The 16,543-nt window shown below is 47.0% G+C and overlaps 1 protein-coding gene across 1 annotated transcript in view; it reads left to right on the forward strand.

Annotated features, from left to right (window-relative positions):
• Positions 1 to 12,887, forward strand: part of ZP2 (zona pellucida glycoprotein 2) — a 25,697-nt gene extending 12,810 nt beyond the window's left edge. The window contains exon 19 of the mRNA XM_019542105.1: positions 12,561 to 12,887. Within this exon, the coding sequence (XP_019397650.1) occupies positions 12,561 to 12,887 (327 nt within the window). The remainder of the gene's footprint in view (positions 1 to 12,560) is intronic.
• The last annotated feature ends 3,656 nt before the right edge of the window (positions 12,888 to 16,543 follow it).

Consider the following 16,543-nt stretch of genomic DNA (forward strand, 5'->3'; position numbering starts at 1 on the left):
CAGAACAAAGAGAGAGTGATACCTTAGTACAAAGAGCCCTTGGTAGTTTTCCCTTCAATTTCCAACCCCCCTTCCCTCTCCCATTAAGGAGACAAGGAGGGCTAGCAGCTGTGTTTTTCTAAATCTGCTATTGATAATGCATTTTTAATAATATTTCTAACAAATTGGCGGCCAGTCACCTGCAGGCCAGATCCAATCAGTTAGTGAGCCATATCTGGCCCACAGGCCATATTTTGCCCACCCCTACTTTACGCCCATATTTTGCTCTGTTCTGTATGTATTCACGACTTTCTTGAGTAGGTTTGTGACAACTGGTATCTTAATAGAGGTCACAGGCCTATTTTTCCCTTCTCCCTAAAATACCCACAAAAGTTTAATGCCAGAACAAGTGTTCTTACCTACAGTATTTGTTTTACTCTTTATGGCCATGGGAAAAACACCACCAGCTAATTGAGTTTGTCTGGCAGCTGACACACTTTGTTTGGCCCCCCTGATTACACAAAGGTAGCTGTTTTACGATGTAAGCAGTCACACATGACCATCATACATTCCTAGGACTAGTTTGAAAAATGTCTGTGTAAAAATCGCCCCTCAAACTTGATAGATCTGTTCCCTACATGTGTCTAAATCAGGGGTGGGCAAAATACGACTGGATTCAGCCTCCTGAGGGATTTTGTCTGGCTTGCAGCAGGTCTCTCGGCCCTGCCCAGTACAGGTATAGGGGAAGTCTGGGCTGTGGCATGTATGGCCAGTCCCACTGCCCCCCTGGCATGCAGCAAACCTGGGGCGGTGCAATGGGTGGGCTTGCTTCCCAGCAGCCCTGTTGGTGGCTCGTTCTGGCAGCTGCTGCTGTCAGACCCAGCCTCACTGCCTGGGCAGCCCGGTCTGCCTGCTTCGTACCCACCACCAGGAACTGGACCTGCGTGGGCAGGGTGTGCGGGCGGGCAGATGGGATAGGGCAATGGGTGGGCAGGTAGTGGTGTTAGGGAGCAGGACATGTGAGCAAGACTAGGATCATGCAACAGGATCCTGGGGTGGTGATAATTCAGGGCTGGGGCAGAGCTATGATCCACTGCCCTCATGGCCCTGCGATGGGTGTGGGTTCCACGGGCAGGGGCGTGCGGGCAGTGAATCATAGCTCTGTCCCAGGCCCCAGCCCTGCACTCTGACCGTCCTGAGATCCCAGCCTTGGATGCAGCTCTGTGCCCACCCACAGCCCCAGCCCATCCACCTGGCTGTGCACCCTACCTGCGCAGGTCCCCGCTGGTCTCCATGGGACCCCCCAGGCTCGCTGGTGGTGACAGTACAGGCCCGGGGCCTGGAGCAGAGCCATGATCTGCTCCCCGCACTCCCCTGCCCACAGGACTGGCGCCTGTCCCAGGAGCATGTGGGTGGCAGATCATAGCACTGCCCTTGGCCCTGGCCCCTGGCCCCATGCTGTCACTGCCCCATGATCCCAGCCCCAGCTCTGCCCACCTGTCCCACTCCTGGTTGCTGCTCCCCACCCACCCATCTGTGGGATGAATGTGGAACAGAGCTCCTTAGGGAGTTTTGTGAGCTGTTGTGTGGCACTGACCTGGCCTGCAACAGCTCACCAAAGCTTCTTATGTGGCCCACAGATCCAAATAACTGCCCACGCCTGGTCTACATAAATATATAAATATTGCTCATTTAAGAGTATTTGCATTTTCAGTTCCTATTTGGCCTGTAGAACCAACGCGGCTGTGGGAGATTATTCTTTCTTGTGTATTGGTAAGTCCCAATTCTTTATACTTGTTGGAATCAGTAGAAGGCCCTGGCACAATTCATGTTGCTGAGGCTAGAGTGGGACGTGCAGAATACTTCCCCTGGTGGGGAGGCACTGGAAATACAGAGCCTAGGGTCTAGGCTAACATTAATTTTCAGGTTTAGTTTACAGGCTTGAACAAAATCTGTCTACTTGTAAACTGAGCACGTTTGGCAGTCATCACTGGGAGATGGTAAACACAAAATCCCAGCCTGCTATTTGCATAGTTGCTTTTCAAAGTAGAGCCACACTTAATATTCTAGTCAGAAGAAGGGTGCGAGGACTGCTTAGTAACAGCACCAGAAACATATTAAATAGTCAAGGTTTTTCCTAACATAATTCATTTATTTTCTTCATTTCCTCTAACATACTCTATGCAGATACAGAATTGCCGCCTTGACTATCTAAGTCTTTTTCCATCTGGCACATGCACATAGTCCTTCCTCATAGTCCCAGTGTTTTTTATTGGCTCTTAAAATTAATGAGACTTGTTTGTGGATTTGTGCAGTCTCTGCTCCTGGAGTTGTTTGCTAGTAAGCACGTGCTCCCTCTGCCGGCTATAGCAGGGTGAAGCAGAGCACCCAGTGCTGGGCCCTGCCATCCCGGGGCTGTTCAGGCAGCTTTCCATCGTGCTGTGCTGAAATGTCTGAAGTTTGATATGGCTTATCATTTTTGTCTATCTTAATGAACAGTAGTGGGTCTTGGGAACATTTTTGCTCAATGGTGGAAGAAAAGCCTTTTATTTATTTAGTTATTCATTCATTTTTAAAAAAGGGTAATGTTAGTTCTGATTTGGTTTCAGTGAGTATGTGCTGAAGAGCATCTTTGTGATGCACTTGAGAATCACATAAAGGAAAAACAAAAACCAAGTAAAGATGACTGACTGGGGTAAGAATTTCATGTAGGGAACAATGCTATGTCTATTTTTGCTCCTTCCTTGTTGCTATAGGTCAGGTGCATGCCGTGTTTTGCAAGCATTAAAAAAATGCCTCTGCCCTGAAGAGCTTATGAACTAGTTAGAAAAGGGTACCAATAAAAGTAGCGGGGACTGTGGTGTGAGAAAAAAACCAGGGGAAAAGATCTCTGCTTCTGAGGAATGTTTTCTTGTCCCATGGGCAACAAATAGTATATGGACATATATTGCTTAGCTGCCCTATATCTTGTCTGAAACATTTAAACACTTTTATGTAGCTTGTAATAGTCTGATTCTGTTCTCTAATATTAAAAACAAACATTCCCATTCCTCCTCTTTATATTATTCACCATCAGCTACTGTGCATCACCTTCTCTCTAGCCCAGTGGTCTCCAACGTTTTTATGGTGAAGATCACTTTTTGGCACCCCAGGATCTGCCCCGTCCCTCCCCACCCCCTCCCGGACAAGCCGTCCAGGTCTCACCCCACTCGCCCAGCCCAGCCGGTGACATGGGGCATGGCTCAGCCCAGCCATGTGTGTCCTACTGCTCCCAATCGGGGAGCCTCTGACAGACTGAGATCGATTGTTGGAGGCTCCACGATTGACCAGTCGATCAAGATTGACTGGTTGGTGACCACTGGTCTAGCCCAGGCATTCTCCTATGCCTGAGGAAGGGTGTGTGCACCTGAAAGCTTGCAAATAAAGAGAGAACTCTTTTTTGCACCTGTCTAGTTGGTCTAATAAAGATACTGTGTCTAGCACACTGACTACTTGTATTCTTAGACCGACACAGCTAAAACCTGTATCCCTGAAACTTGGAAAAGAGAGAAATTGCCCGTTAATCCTCAGCAAAACAGTGGCAGAGCTGAAGTCTAGCCAGTGCCCTGTGAACCAACCACATCACCTTATAGTTAATGGTCAGCCCTGCATCCTCTGAAGCCCTGAAGAATGAGGGTTGTCCTATCTTTAAAATGTTTTATTCAATGTAAGTGTGAATATGTTTGCCGTTCCATTGAAATAGCTAATCCTCTTTTGAGTCCTACTAATTTTCCGGCCTTTGGCACCTTGTGCCTGTGAGCTTCATAGGTTACATATATACAGAAGAAATAGCTTTTGTTGAATCCATTTGAAAAGGGCTGCCTTTCCATTTCATTTGCAGTCCTCCTGGTTTTGAATTATGAGAAGATAAGTAAGAGGATTTGGTTTAGCTTTTCTGTACTGGTCACTATTTATTTCTGTCACGTTTCCCTGTTCTCACTTCCCCTTCCAGACTGAATGCTGCCAGTCTTTTTTAGTCTCTTTTCCTAAGGAAGTTGTTCTAGCCTTCCAGTAACTCTGTCACACCATCTGAGACTACTGAGTGGCTCTCTTCTTATACAGATGTGAAGTTATAGAGGTATGGTTGCTGTACACTGGCGACATGTAGGGGGTGCACGTGGGTGCATGCGCACCCCCTGAGATCGGCTGTGCACCCCCTGGAAGTGCCAGCCACGAAACCGCACTTCCAGTTTCACTGCTGACTTGGCAATGGGGTGCTGTGCCCCCAGGCCGCCATCAGCAATCAGCCCCAGCAGGGACATCCCACCCTGGTTGGCGATCTGGTGCCCCCCCCAGACTCAGGAGGCACCATTCGCCTGTGTTGCTGTGGGAACCATAACTTTGAGTTTCCTGACTTTTAAAACCATTGTGGTGTGCAATGAGTTTCCTTTTCACAAGTATCACATGACTTTATTTTTGAAAGGCTAGGATTTTTGCAAGTGATATATTTTATTGGATCAGCTGTATACTCAGGAGGGACAGAAGTAAGGTTTTGGCCATCAGTGGACCCTTTCTCAGGTGTATTTACAAATACTCTTCTATTCAATGACATTAAAAAATAGTTATAGTTGTCTATGCAGCTTCTCCAGCTCGTGTTATTGAAAGTGGGTGTTCTCTATCTTGCTGCAGCTGCACAAATGAGGAATCAAATACCATATTTGTTGAAAGTCTCTGTGGGCAGTGTGGCAGGTCAGGGCCTGGGGTGGTACACCTAGGGGCCACCTTTATCCAGCCTATGCTCCCAGTCCTCTGTATAATCTCTCCTGTTTGTTTCACCTGCCACATCTTGATGTTCTTTGGATATTGATTGGGAGGCTGCCCCGGGGTCCTGGAACGCTCTCATCGGCATCTGCCGATCTAATGGACCTCCTGGGGTCTCTGGGTCCTCTGCCCCCTAACTCAAACCTGCATGCATAGGCACCGACTCTATGGGTGGTCCAGGGCTCGAGCACCCACCAAAAAAAAAATACCAGGTGCTCAGCACCCACTAAGCCACTTGTGGATGTAAAAGAAAAAAAAAAAGAAAAAAGTTTTACTGGAAGAAGCAGTGTGTGACTTCAACCCAGCTCTGCAGCTGGTTCAATCAACTGTTAGATAAAAGTACCCAAAAAGCCCCTCTAAAGCACCGAATCTTTACAGATGCTGCAGAGCTAGGTAGAAGTGAATGTGCTGCTTCTTTTGGGCATGTGTGGGGCTTGGCACAGGAATGTGCCAAGTTAAAAGCAAAGTGCCTTTTTTTTTTATGCCTGCAAGCACCCACCAGCAAACAAAAATTCAGCACCTATGACTTCATGGTTCTTTGCAGATCTCTTGAGTCCCAACAGTCCTATGGGTGCCCAGGTGGCACTATTCCAAGCCAGTAGTCACCAGCCATGGCCCTAATTAAGCCTTGGGGCTCTTAATAGTGGCCTTTAGCCTTGCCCATAGCCACACCTATGTCTTGCAGTTATCACTATGTCACCCTTGACCTTCATGTATAAGCTTCGGCTTTCTTAGCCTTAGCCTACAGCCTATAGGTCCCTGGCTCCCTACCCCCCTGCAGCTAGCCCAGAATCCGCTGTCTTCCCCCACCTAGGGACATCCCTGCTGTGGCTTCTCCCTTAAAGTAACAGGAGCTCCCTGTGACAGGCAGCATTTCAGGATGGAGGAGAAATAATGTCTCCCTGTTGATTCATCAGCCTGGGGCTTAGGAAGAGTCTTCTGAGAAACGTGTGCTCTCATCTCAAATCCTGCCTGTTACAACATGATAGAACACGTCCCGGTGCATTTTGTTTCTACTGAGTAGTGCAGAGAGGTTAATAGTCACAGTGCTGCTCCTTGACCTGTCTGATGAAGGATCTAGTGTCCATTTTGCCTTTTAACTATGTGCTGTTCAACCAAATTGCTGTTACTGGGGAAGAAAAAAGACTAGATAACCTGAGTAGCAAAGTCAATCTCTTGAAGAGCATGAATGTGTTACATGATAGTCATAGTTATTAATTATTTCTGGGATACATCTTTCCTTTGTATAGCTGCCTACTAGGGCTGTGTGAAGTTTCAGGTGCTGATTAGATTTGGAGATTTGGCCCGATTCGGCAGCTGAATCTCTGAATCCAAATTGAATCAGGACACGAGTGTAGGGCATTGGAAGGGTAGGGGATGATCAGCTGGTGAGTGTTTTTGTTTTTTTTAAAGACCCAGGAGCTGGGGCCAGGTGGGAGATGGGGCTGCGTGACAGAGCTCCCCAAGCAGCATGGGGCAGTGGGGATCGCAGCAGCTGGTGAGTGCCAGGGTTTTTTTTTTAAAGAGCCAGGAGGTGGAGCTGGGCGGAACAGCCATTGACGGGGCTGAGAGAGTGGCCGGGGGATGGGGACAATTCGAAGATTTGGCCAATTCAGCAGTGGCCGAATCTCCGAATCAGAGTCGGCCAAATTGACTCAGAACAGTGATTCAAATCAAAGTAAAAAAATGAGTGAAAGCAAAGAGTTGGCATTTTCTGATGGATACCTTGAGTCTAAAAAGATTGAGAACTACTGGACTAGGATATTCCCTATGCAGTGCAGAATATTTTCCTTTTAAATGTGTGAATTTTAGGCACTGCACTGAAAGTGAAAAGACGCAAACTCCTCATTTCTAAATTTAACAGAGAGAATCTGCTACATTCCACCTAAGCTTTAAAGGGTTATTTCTGACATGGCTGTGCCTTATAGTGAACCTGAGCATGCTGAGCTTTCAGATCTGCCATCCCAGAAGCGGTGCCTGAAAAATGTGTTTCAGAAGTAACCAGGAATGAAAGGCTGGTTATTGGGTGCCTTATATATAAGGCATATATCTTCAGAATTACAAGCAATATATTCAACAGGCATATCTTTAAAAGGGCAGTGCATGTTTTCAAAATGTCATGGCACGGTATTTGCATATTATTGCCTTTGATTTAGGCCCTGACAGTAGAATAGGTAGACTTAATAGAGTTTATTTAAAACCAAACCAGTTTCGCTCACAGAGATGTATGCTTTTTATTTTGCATTCTGAGTACAGTGACACAACCATGTGAACAATACATAATAAAGATACAGTCACACACAACTAAATGAACGACAATGGAAGTGCTCCATGGCTGGTACAGGCACACAAACCATAAGTTTAAACCAGTGATTCTCAACCAGGATGCCGTGTGATTAGCACACTACAGCGTGCTCCCTGTAGTGCCTTGGGATCTTTTCAAGGTGTTTTGCACTGTTAGGTGCAAACATGATTTATGAGATACATTCAGAGATTTCAGGAATCCATGGCAGTAAAAACATTCTGGCCCATACCATTAAAAATATTCCAACCTGTTGTGGTCTTTCTCAGTTCTTTGCAAAAGAAAAATTGCTCTATTATTTTTCTGGAGTCAAAAAATGAGTGAAAGCTAAGAGCTGGCAAGAGGGATGCCTCGAGTCTTCAAAGGTCAAGAACACTGGTTTAAACTTTCTCTGGCATCTGCCTTTCCCTTTAATAGTGATATGAATCAGTAGAAGTCCAGCTCTGCATTCCTTGGGCTTGCAAAACTCCCACTGAAGTCAATGGACAAATTTCCACTGACTTTACTAGCACAGGATCAAACCCATAAAACAGAACGAGCACAGGATTAGGGCCTTTCTGCTTTTTTTGCTATGTGTTGGCATTTGGACATATTGCATACAAGTATATTTATAACAAACTAGGAAAGCGAAGCTGAACACTACACATTTATCAGTATTTTCGATACATGTGGTAGAATGTCAGATGGGCACGTTTTTCAATCACTGAAATACATAGAGACTGAAATACAATTAAAATGTAGTCTTGCGAGGAGAGCCTGGCGTGAGTGTGAGGAAATGTATTGTGTTTGAAAAGGTTTATGCTGTTAATTACATATCTTCAATAAAACCATAATGAAACCATGGATTTGAGATGCGGGAAATTAAATTTTTTAGTCAGCTATATTATTTGTTGTCAAATTGCTAGAGATTAGATTTAAGATCCCTAACATATTAGGTACTGATTCAGCAAATACCAGGGGCTTATGCCTGGTAATTTGTCAAAGCACTTATTTGGGTGCCCAAAGGTGAAAGCCAGTGACTTCAAGTTAAAGACATTATTAAGCACTTACGCATGCCCATGATTGTGCCCTACTGAAAGTCAATGGGATTTTTGTCACTGCCTTTTTAATAGGATCCAACTTTCTGCAAATAGATCCATTTATGATAGTGAACACTGACAGCAAATAGGTATTTGGATCCAAATGAATGGGTTTTGGCCTAAGAGACAAAGGCCCCAATATGGCTTGGACCTGTCTAGAAGAGTCTGCTGTAAAACCAGCAGCAGGAGAGTAGGGGATTGAATACCCTTTTTCTTAGCCCCTTTGAAAAGCCATAGGGGCAACCTCTGCAATTTTGCAGAGGTCTTAATGCAGTGTGGCCTACTATTTAGAGAATATACTTGTGTTATCTACAAATACATTTATCCTCCCTGAGCCAATGATGTCCAATAAGTAGGGTGACCATACGTCCCAGTTTGGTCAGGACAGTCCTGGATTTCATAGGCTGTCCTATGAATGCTGCTCACATGTGTATTCACCTCTTTGCAGTCCAGTGGAGTTGGAACCAGGGAGCGGCCACTGTGGTGGGACTTCCTTGAGGGAGTGAGGTGGCTCGGACTCCTGCCCTGAGAGGATGACATGGTGCCATGGGCCACATCTGGCATTTGAGCATCCCTGTCTACATTACCCCTAAATTTATGAGATGAAACATGCTAGTGCTGCCTTTTTAAACTACGAGTGCTATTATGTTAAAGTAGCATTACTTCAGCCATTGTGTGGATTGTATTTAAAGAAGAAAGTTCAAGATCATTCACATATATAATAATATTCTTTATGTTGCTCACTTGTGTCTAAATCTATAGGTTCTTAAAGATATCTAATTTGCTTTTCACCATTTGGCTGTTTTGTTTTCTTAATATTTCCTGTGTCTTGGGCATCAGTAGACAGGTCAGATGCCTTTTCCAAAGCTCGTTCTGCAAGGCTATTGCGTTCTGTTTCCTGTCATTGCAAGGAGAGGTTTACATGCTTACAAATGGTTCAAATGAAAATACCTTTTTGCTCCGACCTAGTAAATCATACCCTTTCTGCACTCACCTTCCCCATGGAGGGGCCCACACAGATCCACAACTCCAGTTCAAGCTCACTACCAGGGAATTTAAAAACTAAACAGGAAGGATTAATATAATGTCTCTGTGCCTGATGCCCAACTGCACTGTCATCAGTGGGTGGGAGAAGCAGCAGGTAGAACTGTGCAGTTGGAGGCATGAAGTAAGTACTTCTACTGCATGTATGATAGCCATCCATATGGGTTGAACATAACCCTCCAGTGCTACACGCACTGACTAGCCTCTATAGATTGAGCTAAAGAGCCAGGTTCGGTGGCTGGGGTCTGTAACAGACTGAGCCTCTGGGTTTTGGACAGAGAGGAACGTGTAACACATGCAGGCCTGCGGGTTACACATTCTCTTCTTCCTGTTGCAAAGGAAACCTCTTTACCAGGAGTTACCATGTTTGTGGTTGGAAATGGGCATGCTGGAGAAATGGGCTTAGGACTAGAACAGGAGTTGGAAACCCCTGGTACACCTACCAGGGCTTGGCATCAGTGCCGTAGCAAGGGCGGGGCAGGTGGGGGGGAGGGGGAGGAAATGAGGCGACTGCCCCAGGCACCAAAGCAAAGGGTGCTGCCCAGCCAGGGTGGGTTGCGGGACAGGGCTGTGAGCGGCTCATTTGGGGGCAGGGCAGTTCCCACTGTTGCATGTACTCCTGGGCTAGCATGGGGGGAGGGTGCCCCCCCGATCTGAGTGCAGAGCGAGGACAGGCTGCCGCTGCAGGCTCTGCCCTGGGTGCCAAACTTTCTTGCCACTGTACTGCTTGGCATGTGAAAGCATTTTGCTTGGCATGCCTGCCTTTGGTTGGATGGTGGGGAAGAGGTGAGGCTGAGCTGTCACAAGGATTGGACCCCTCGCAGTTCCCCTGCTATCCACCTGGAGGCGCGCATGCACCTGCCATCAGCAGCAAGGTGGGCCGGGGCTCCCCAGAGCTAGATGCAGTGGTTTGCAGCCTGCCTACCACCTGCTACCAACAGCCCGGGATCCTTGGGAGGTGGCAGGGGTCTGCCCAGAGCCTGGGCTGCCTGTCGCAGGTGGCTGGGAAGCTTCAAGCTGTTGCTCTGAGGTTTGTGGACCTTAGCCCTCCTTGTTGCTGGTGATGGGTGCCCACACACCTGTGCTGAATGGGGGGGGCGCCACAAGGAGTCTGATCCTTGTTGTGGCAGCGACCCCTTCCCGGCCCTCCACCCGGAGGTGCGTGTTGAGAGGAGAGAAGAAGGCTGCTACTTGACGTGAGTAGCAGAACTCCCATCACGTGACCAGTGCAGACAGTGACCCGAGATCCTTGCCCCAGCATGGCTGGCTGAGCGAGGGCTCTAATTATATCCACCCAAGCTGTTGAAACACAGTGAAGTTCAGTTTAATGTGTCTAGCATTGCTGCTTTAGCTGTGTGTGTGTAGCCAGTAAAGCTTGGCTTGATCTTTTAACCGGACAGGTGTGCCATGGTGCAATCTGTATAACTTCCCTGGTGCACTCCAGCACTTGTGGGGTTGTAAGTTTTACCCCATCATTTGGTGCTCAACGTGGGGCTCGAAGGGGGTGGTTGATTGACCAGATCAAGCAAAGTGGCATACAAGAGTAGCAGCTCCAAGGTTGACAGGGTTGCAATCTGGCAACCTGGTCTCGGAGATTACCTAAAGTCTGTGAGTCAGGCAATGGTACGAGCTGAAGTCCACTTGGGTTAAGTAAAGGTACTTCCTATGGTGGGTATGATGGAAAGCGAGGAACAGGGAAAATTGATCTCCCTGCTGGAGAGGCTTGTGAAAGAGCATGGAAAGGGTCCTTGGGACTCCAAGCCATTTGTAGGCAAGGATGCATAAGAAAAGTTGAAACAGCACTGGGCTGTACTAGTGACAGGAGTAAAGCCTAAGAAGGGGGCTGCTTTGCAGGGATTGTTAATGGTATGTAAGGCCTTGTCCGTGGAAGTGGCACAGATGCAGCAGGAGGTTGTACAGGGTCAGAAGTGTCTGTGTGAGCAGGTTGTACAGTGTCATCATCCTGATGATGATGACAAGGATGAGTAACAGCATAAGCCATCTCCATGTGCACCACTGGCTCCAATAAGTGCTAATTACAACAACCACAGTTACCAGTGTGGACCCCCAGGTGACAGGGTCCCAAGCCAGGATAGAGGTGAAGCCTTATTTCCCTGACCAGTTTGCATGCCCTGAGTAGGGTGCTAGGTCCTCTTAATTAGAAAACAGTAATGGCTTGGCTAACTGCCTTGGAACCAATTCCAGGATGTAACACTATGGATTTGCCAGGGTTGCTAAGGGAGTATACGCATCCAGAAGAGTTCAATATGTTGCCTTCTGATGTTAAGTTTGGCACTGGTAGTATTGCTGGAAGTAGGAGGGCTTTGTTAAGATTGTTTTATCCCTCAGGGAATTTGGTAGTACTGTATCACAATGAGAGAGAGATTCTGGGAGGAAGGCCAGAAGGGTATAAGGCTAGGAATACGATTGTTTTTATAGCAGCTGGCTATGCTAGCAGCTGGGGCAGCTATAAATTTTGATGTGCCAGATTTCATGGAAACCTTGCTGCAAGGGTTGAGCCTCGAATTTAGCCTTGCCACAACTTACCTGACTAGCACAAATGGAACAGAGGTTGGGTGACGTGTATTACATTATTACTCGGGTATTTGCTCAAGGGCAGCATGAAAAGGCATCAGTTATAGCAGGGTGAGGATGAAGGCGAGGGAGGAGGTAGATGACGTGGTGACAGTCCTGTGGATAGCATTTGAATGGAGGCCTGGAGACGATTAAATGTGAACAAAGGAAGATCTAAATGGATTGCCAACCACAGAACTTCTTCTCTGGCTTGCTCTGCACAAGGAAAGGAAAAGCAAGAGGGATCCAGCCCAACCCTGAGACCAGGGATGGGGAATATAAAACAGGGGTGCCCTGTGACCCTCATGTGCCCCTCTGAACAAATAGTGCCATTAAAATTTGATGTGTGGGACCACCTGATCATCTCAGTGTATTAGCAGGAGCAGGAGGGGACGCAGGACAAGCAAATAATGCTGTTGGACACCAGTGCATCCTTTTAATCGCTTAGCAATGAAAAGTTAAATTTGAAAAGTAATGTAACTAGAGTTACATCGTATTCCTAGCCTTATACCCTTCTGGCCTTCCTCCCAGAATCTCTCTCTCATTGTGATACAGTACTACCAAATTCCCTGAGGGATAAAACAATCTTAACAAAGCCCTCCTACTTCCAGCAATACTACCAGTGCCAAACTTAACATCAGAAGGCAACATATTGAACTCTTCTGGATGTGTATACTCCCTTAGCAACCCTGGCAAATCCATAGTCTTACATCCTGGAATTGGTAGAGGGGTTCAATGGAAAAGCTACGAAGGTCATATTTAGCATTTGTCTAAGGTTTCAGATACAGGGATGTGTAAAGGAGAGCCAGATATCATTTGAGCTCACTCCATTGGGAGGTGGAGGAATTTTAGGGACTGATACCCTCAAAGTAATAGAAGTGCTAGTAAATCTGGCCAACTCAGAAGTAAAGATGTGTCATGTAGAAGGTGGAGCAGAGGCAGGAGTTATTGTTGGGACATGCTGTTGGTGTGAGGATCAGCCATGTGGTGCTAAAGACTACTCACACTGGTTAAATATGTATTGTCAGGAAAAGCTGGGAATATCCAGGGATCTTCCCCTTTCCAAAATGAATACCATGGCAATGGAAGTAGACGAGTTTGAGAAATGATTGGCAGAGGCTACTGCACCCCTGTTTTGGGACAAAGGGGCATTTGAGAATAAGGAGAACGCTTTGGAGAATTTTTGTAAGCAGTTGTCCTTGTGGGTGGCCTCTGGGGAAAAATCCACACCCAGATAAAAGACTTAACAGCAAGCAGCATTACAGGGCCTGCTCGTGGTAGCTAAAGGACTGACCAAAGACTAGGCACAGGTTAAGGCAAAAGTGCAAAGTAGGCAGGATAAATGCTGTCAGTGAGAGAGAGAGAAAGGAGAGAGTCAGGTTCAGGAGATAGAGAAGTTAAAGATGCAATTGGTGTGTTGCAATAAATGTTTTTGAAGAATGTTTGTAAGATAACAGAAATGGAGCAAAGATTGCATCAAGCATTGCAAGTGATAAAAGAAAAAGAGGAAGAAAACAAAAAAACTGGTTGATACCTTTAGGGTGGAAGTGTGGCATAAAATACTACCGTATGAGAAGCATGGATGGTTTGCCCACAGCAAAGTTGTTGAGGAGGCTGGCAAAGCAAGAAGGTGAAAGTAAGGCCAAGGGAAACCAGGGCAAACCTTCAGATTCTCCCCCGGAAAGAGCAGAACTGCAGCCACGGGTGAGGCCAGATACAATTCATTGGTGGGTGCCAGCCTGCGGGCTGGATCCAGTCAGCTGGTGGGCCGGATGCAGCCCGTGGGCCATATATTGCCCACCACTGGCCTAAATTATTGACAGCAACAGAGGAGTCTGTCTTAGCTGTCAAGGAGGGGATTGTAGAGAAGAAAGCAGAAGGCATGTTGAGGGTTCTGCTACTTGACACGGGTAGCAGAACTCCCAAAATCCTCTGGATGAATGACAGTAACCCAGACTGGCTCAAATAGCTGATGTGCAATTTTGCACTTAGACCTGGAGACTTAGAAGGACAACAACAGATAGTAGGAAAGTCAGATCAGGAAGGCCCAGTAAACAACAAGAAAAAAACCAACCTTGGAAAATAAAGAGCAAACAGGTTTGTGGTGTCTAAGTTGACACAAAATGTTGAAGAATTTGTAAATACTGCTTAGAACGATAACAGGCTGGCAGCCACCTAGCAGCAGTGATGCCACACCAGAGAATAAGGAAAGACAATGAAGAACCATCAAGCGTTCTCCACGTGGACTGCATCTCAAGAACATCACATGACCAGTGCAGACAAGGTGACCCGAGATCTTTGCCCCAGCATGGCTGGCTGATCGAGGACTCCTGTTACATTCACCCAAGACTGTTGCAGCATGGTGAGATTCACTTGGATGCATGCAGGATTGCTGCTTCAGCTGTGTATGTGTAGCTATTTGCTTGATCTTTTAATTGGATAGGTCTGTCGTGATGCAATCCATATAACCTCCCTGGTCCACTCCATCGTTTTTGGGGCAGTAAGTTTTACCGCAACAGCATGCATGTATCCGCTGCCAGCCATGACCCGGGCTGGGGCTCTGCAGACCCCGATGTGGCTGCTTGCAGAGTTCTGGCAGCCTGCCACAGCTGACCTGGGCTTTGGGCAGGCCCCTGCTGCCCACCCCTGAGCCGGGGCTGCTCGCATGAGGCAGCGAGGAGGCCGCAAGCTGCTGCACTGGGGTCTGCGGAGCCCCAGCCCGGCATGTAGCTGGCGGTGGGTGCACATGGGCCTGGAGCGGACTGTGGGGAAGGGGCTAGGGCTGCGCTGCCACAACAAAGATGGGGCCCTTTGTGGCTCCCCTGCCGTCTGCCCCGGCACACCATTATCTGACAAGTTGAGATTGGGTGTTTTTGGCACTCTGCCCAAAAACATTGCCAACCCCTGGACTAAAAGAATTTTCCATCAGATCCTTGTTTCAGAAACATGCCACATCAGTGTCCGGTGGGAGCCAGTCTTGTTCTATGGATCTGTAACTCCTGCTCCACGGATGTCTGATCCTGCTGCCTGTAAGGCAGAAACATCAGTCGAGAGCGATGCGGTTGTGGTGCCAGCGTTTGGCCTCACCTAGAACCCTTGTGTCTTTCAGGACGGGGGGTTACGCTGTTTCCTCTTACGCAGTCTCCCAAGTCCCTCTCTGAAAAGGCTGAGGTTATTCAGTGTCTCTTGACTCCTGTCATTTCTGGTGTCAGAGGATTTAATACGTCTATGTGTTTGTTTTCATAAATGTTAAGGCCACGAGAGAATACTGTGATCATTCAGCCTGACAGATAGCTCAGTGCGCAAACAGCGTTATGTTTTGGTAACAAAGGCTGCTTGCACGTGTTAAAAAAACAAAAAAACAAAGCAAAAAACATGTTTTACTTCAAACTCTGCACGCTCCCACACCAAGGCCAGCACATGCCCAGAAGAAGCAGCATGTTAGTTGGACCTGGCTCGCCCCACATCTGTATAGATCAGGTGCTTTAGTGGGTCTTTTTTGGCACTTTTATCTAACAGCTGATTGACTCCACTATTAGATAAAAGTGGCAAAAAAGCCCCATTGAAGTGCCTAGTCTACACAGACGCAGCTGAGCTGGGTTGAAGTAATGCGTTGTTTCTTCTGGTAAAGCGCAGGGTTTTTTTAACATCTGCAAGCAGCCAAAAGGTCTTTGCTGTAAGGTGAAATTCAATAAAGAAAAATAAAACGGAAGTAAGATTTTATGCAGCGCCTAGTAATAACCAAGGCACACCTGGTCTGCACTGGCTCAGATCTCATCCCAGAGAAGGGACAATGTTCATGTGAGTTGAGATACACTGTGGAAAATGACATTTAGTAAAAGAACATAGCGAGGAGCTTTAAAATGCTCGTCATCCAAGTAAATTTGCAGGGGCCAGATAGTGAGAATGTTAGAATTAAATTAATTCATGCCATATTAGCACTGGCAATTGAAGGTAAAACTTACCGTGACTCATGTTAAGTATTCACTATGGGAAAAGTCAGTTAAAACTGCCCAAGGAAATACCTCATTTGCAGACAGCCTGCCTCTCATATAAACCAGTGTAGCTTCATCACCTCCCGTGGATGCTAGTTTCTGTAACGCTGTGCCAGTTCATTAGCTGAGGATCAAAATGTCTTATGAAAAGAAAAGGTTACTCAGCATGTTCTTATTTCTAATAGTGTCCTCCAGCACATGAAATGGGGATTGTGAGGTTGACAGGTTTTGTGTCCATGGTGGCGGTAGTGGCTAGGCTGGTAGCAATTGTGGCTGCCGTTCTTGTGCCCCCTTTAGGTCAGTGTCCAGGGCTGGGACCTCAGCATCCCAACTCTAGTTTTGCTGCTGCCTAAGGTCAGGTCAGTCCTGTAACTCTGCATGTGAATCTTGAGCCAAACCCTAGTGGGAACAATCAGAATCGTTCTGCTGACTTTAAAATGGACTCGGAAGTTACCCAGTGCACCCAGATCTCAGCCGTCCCATGCAGAAGTGTGTGAATGGCTGCTTTGAGGTCCTCTGTATAGGGACCCCCGTGCAGGAGGAAAAGGTTGAGACATGATGTCTCTTTCAGCTCATGGAGACAAATGAAAAGAGAATATTAGGGCCTGGGGCTTTGTTGTTGTTTCTGTGGAGTCTCCTGGAGATGATCCAGCCTGGGGAAATTCCTGGTGCTGTGGCTCTTTTCATAGACATCATAGACATCAGGGCTGGAAGGGACCTCGGGAGATCATCGAGTCCAGCCCCCTGCCCAAAGGGCAGGAAGTCAGCTG

This window comes from Crocodylus porosus, unplaced genomic scaffold, assembly GCF_001723895.1.
Source record: "Crocodylus porosus isolate Cpor-Errol unplaced genomic scaffold, CroPor_comp1, whole genome shotgun sequence".
NCBI lineage: Eukaryota > Metazoa > Chordata > Crocodylia > Crocodylidae > Crocodylus > Crocodylus porosus.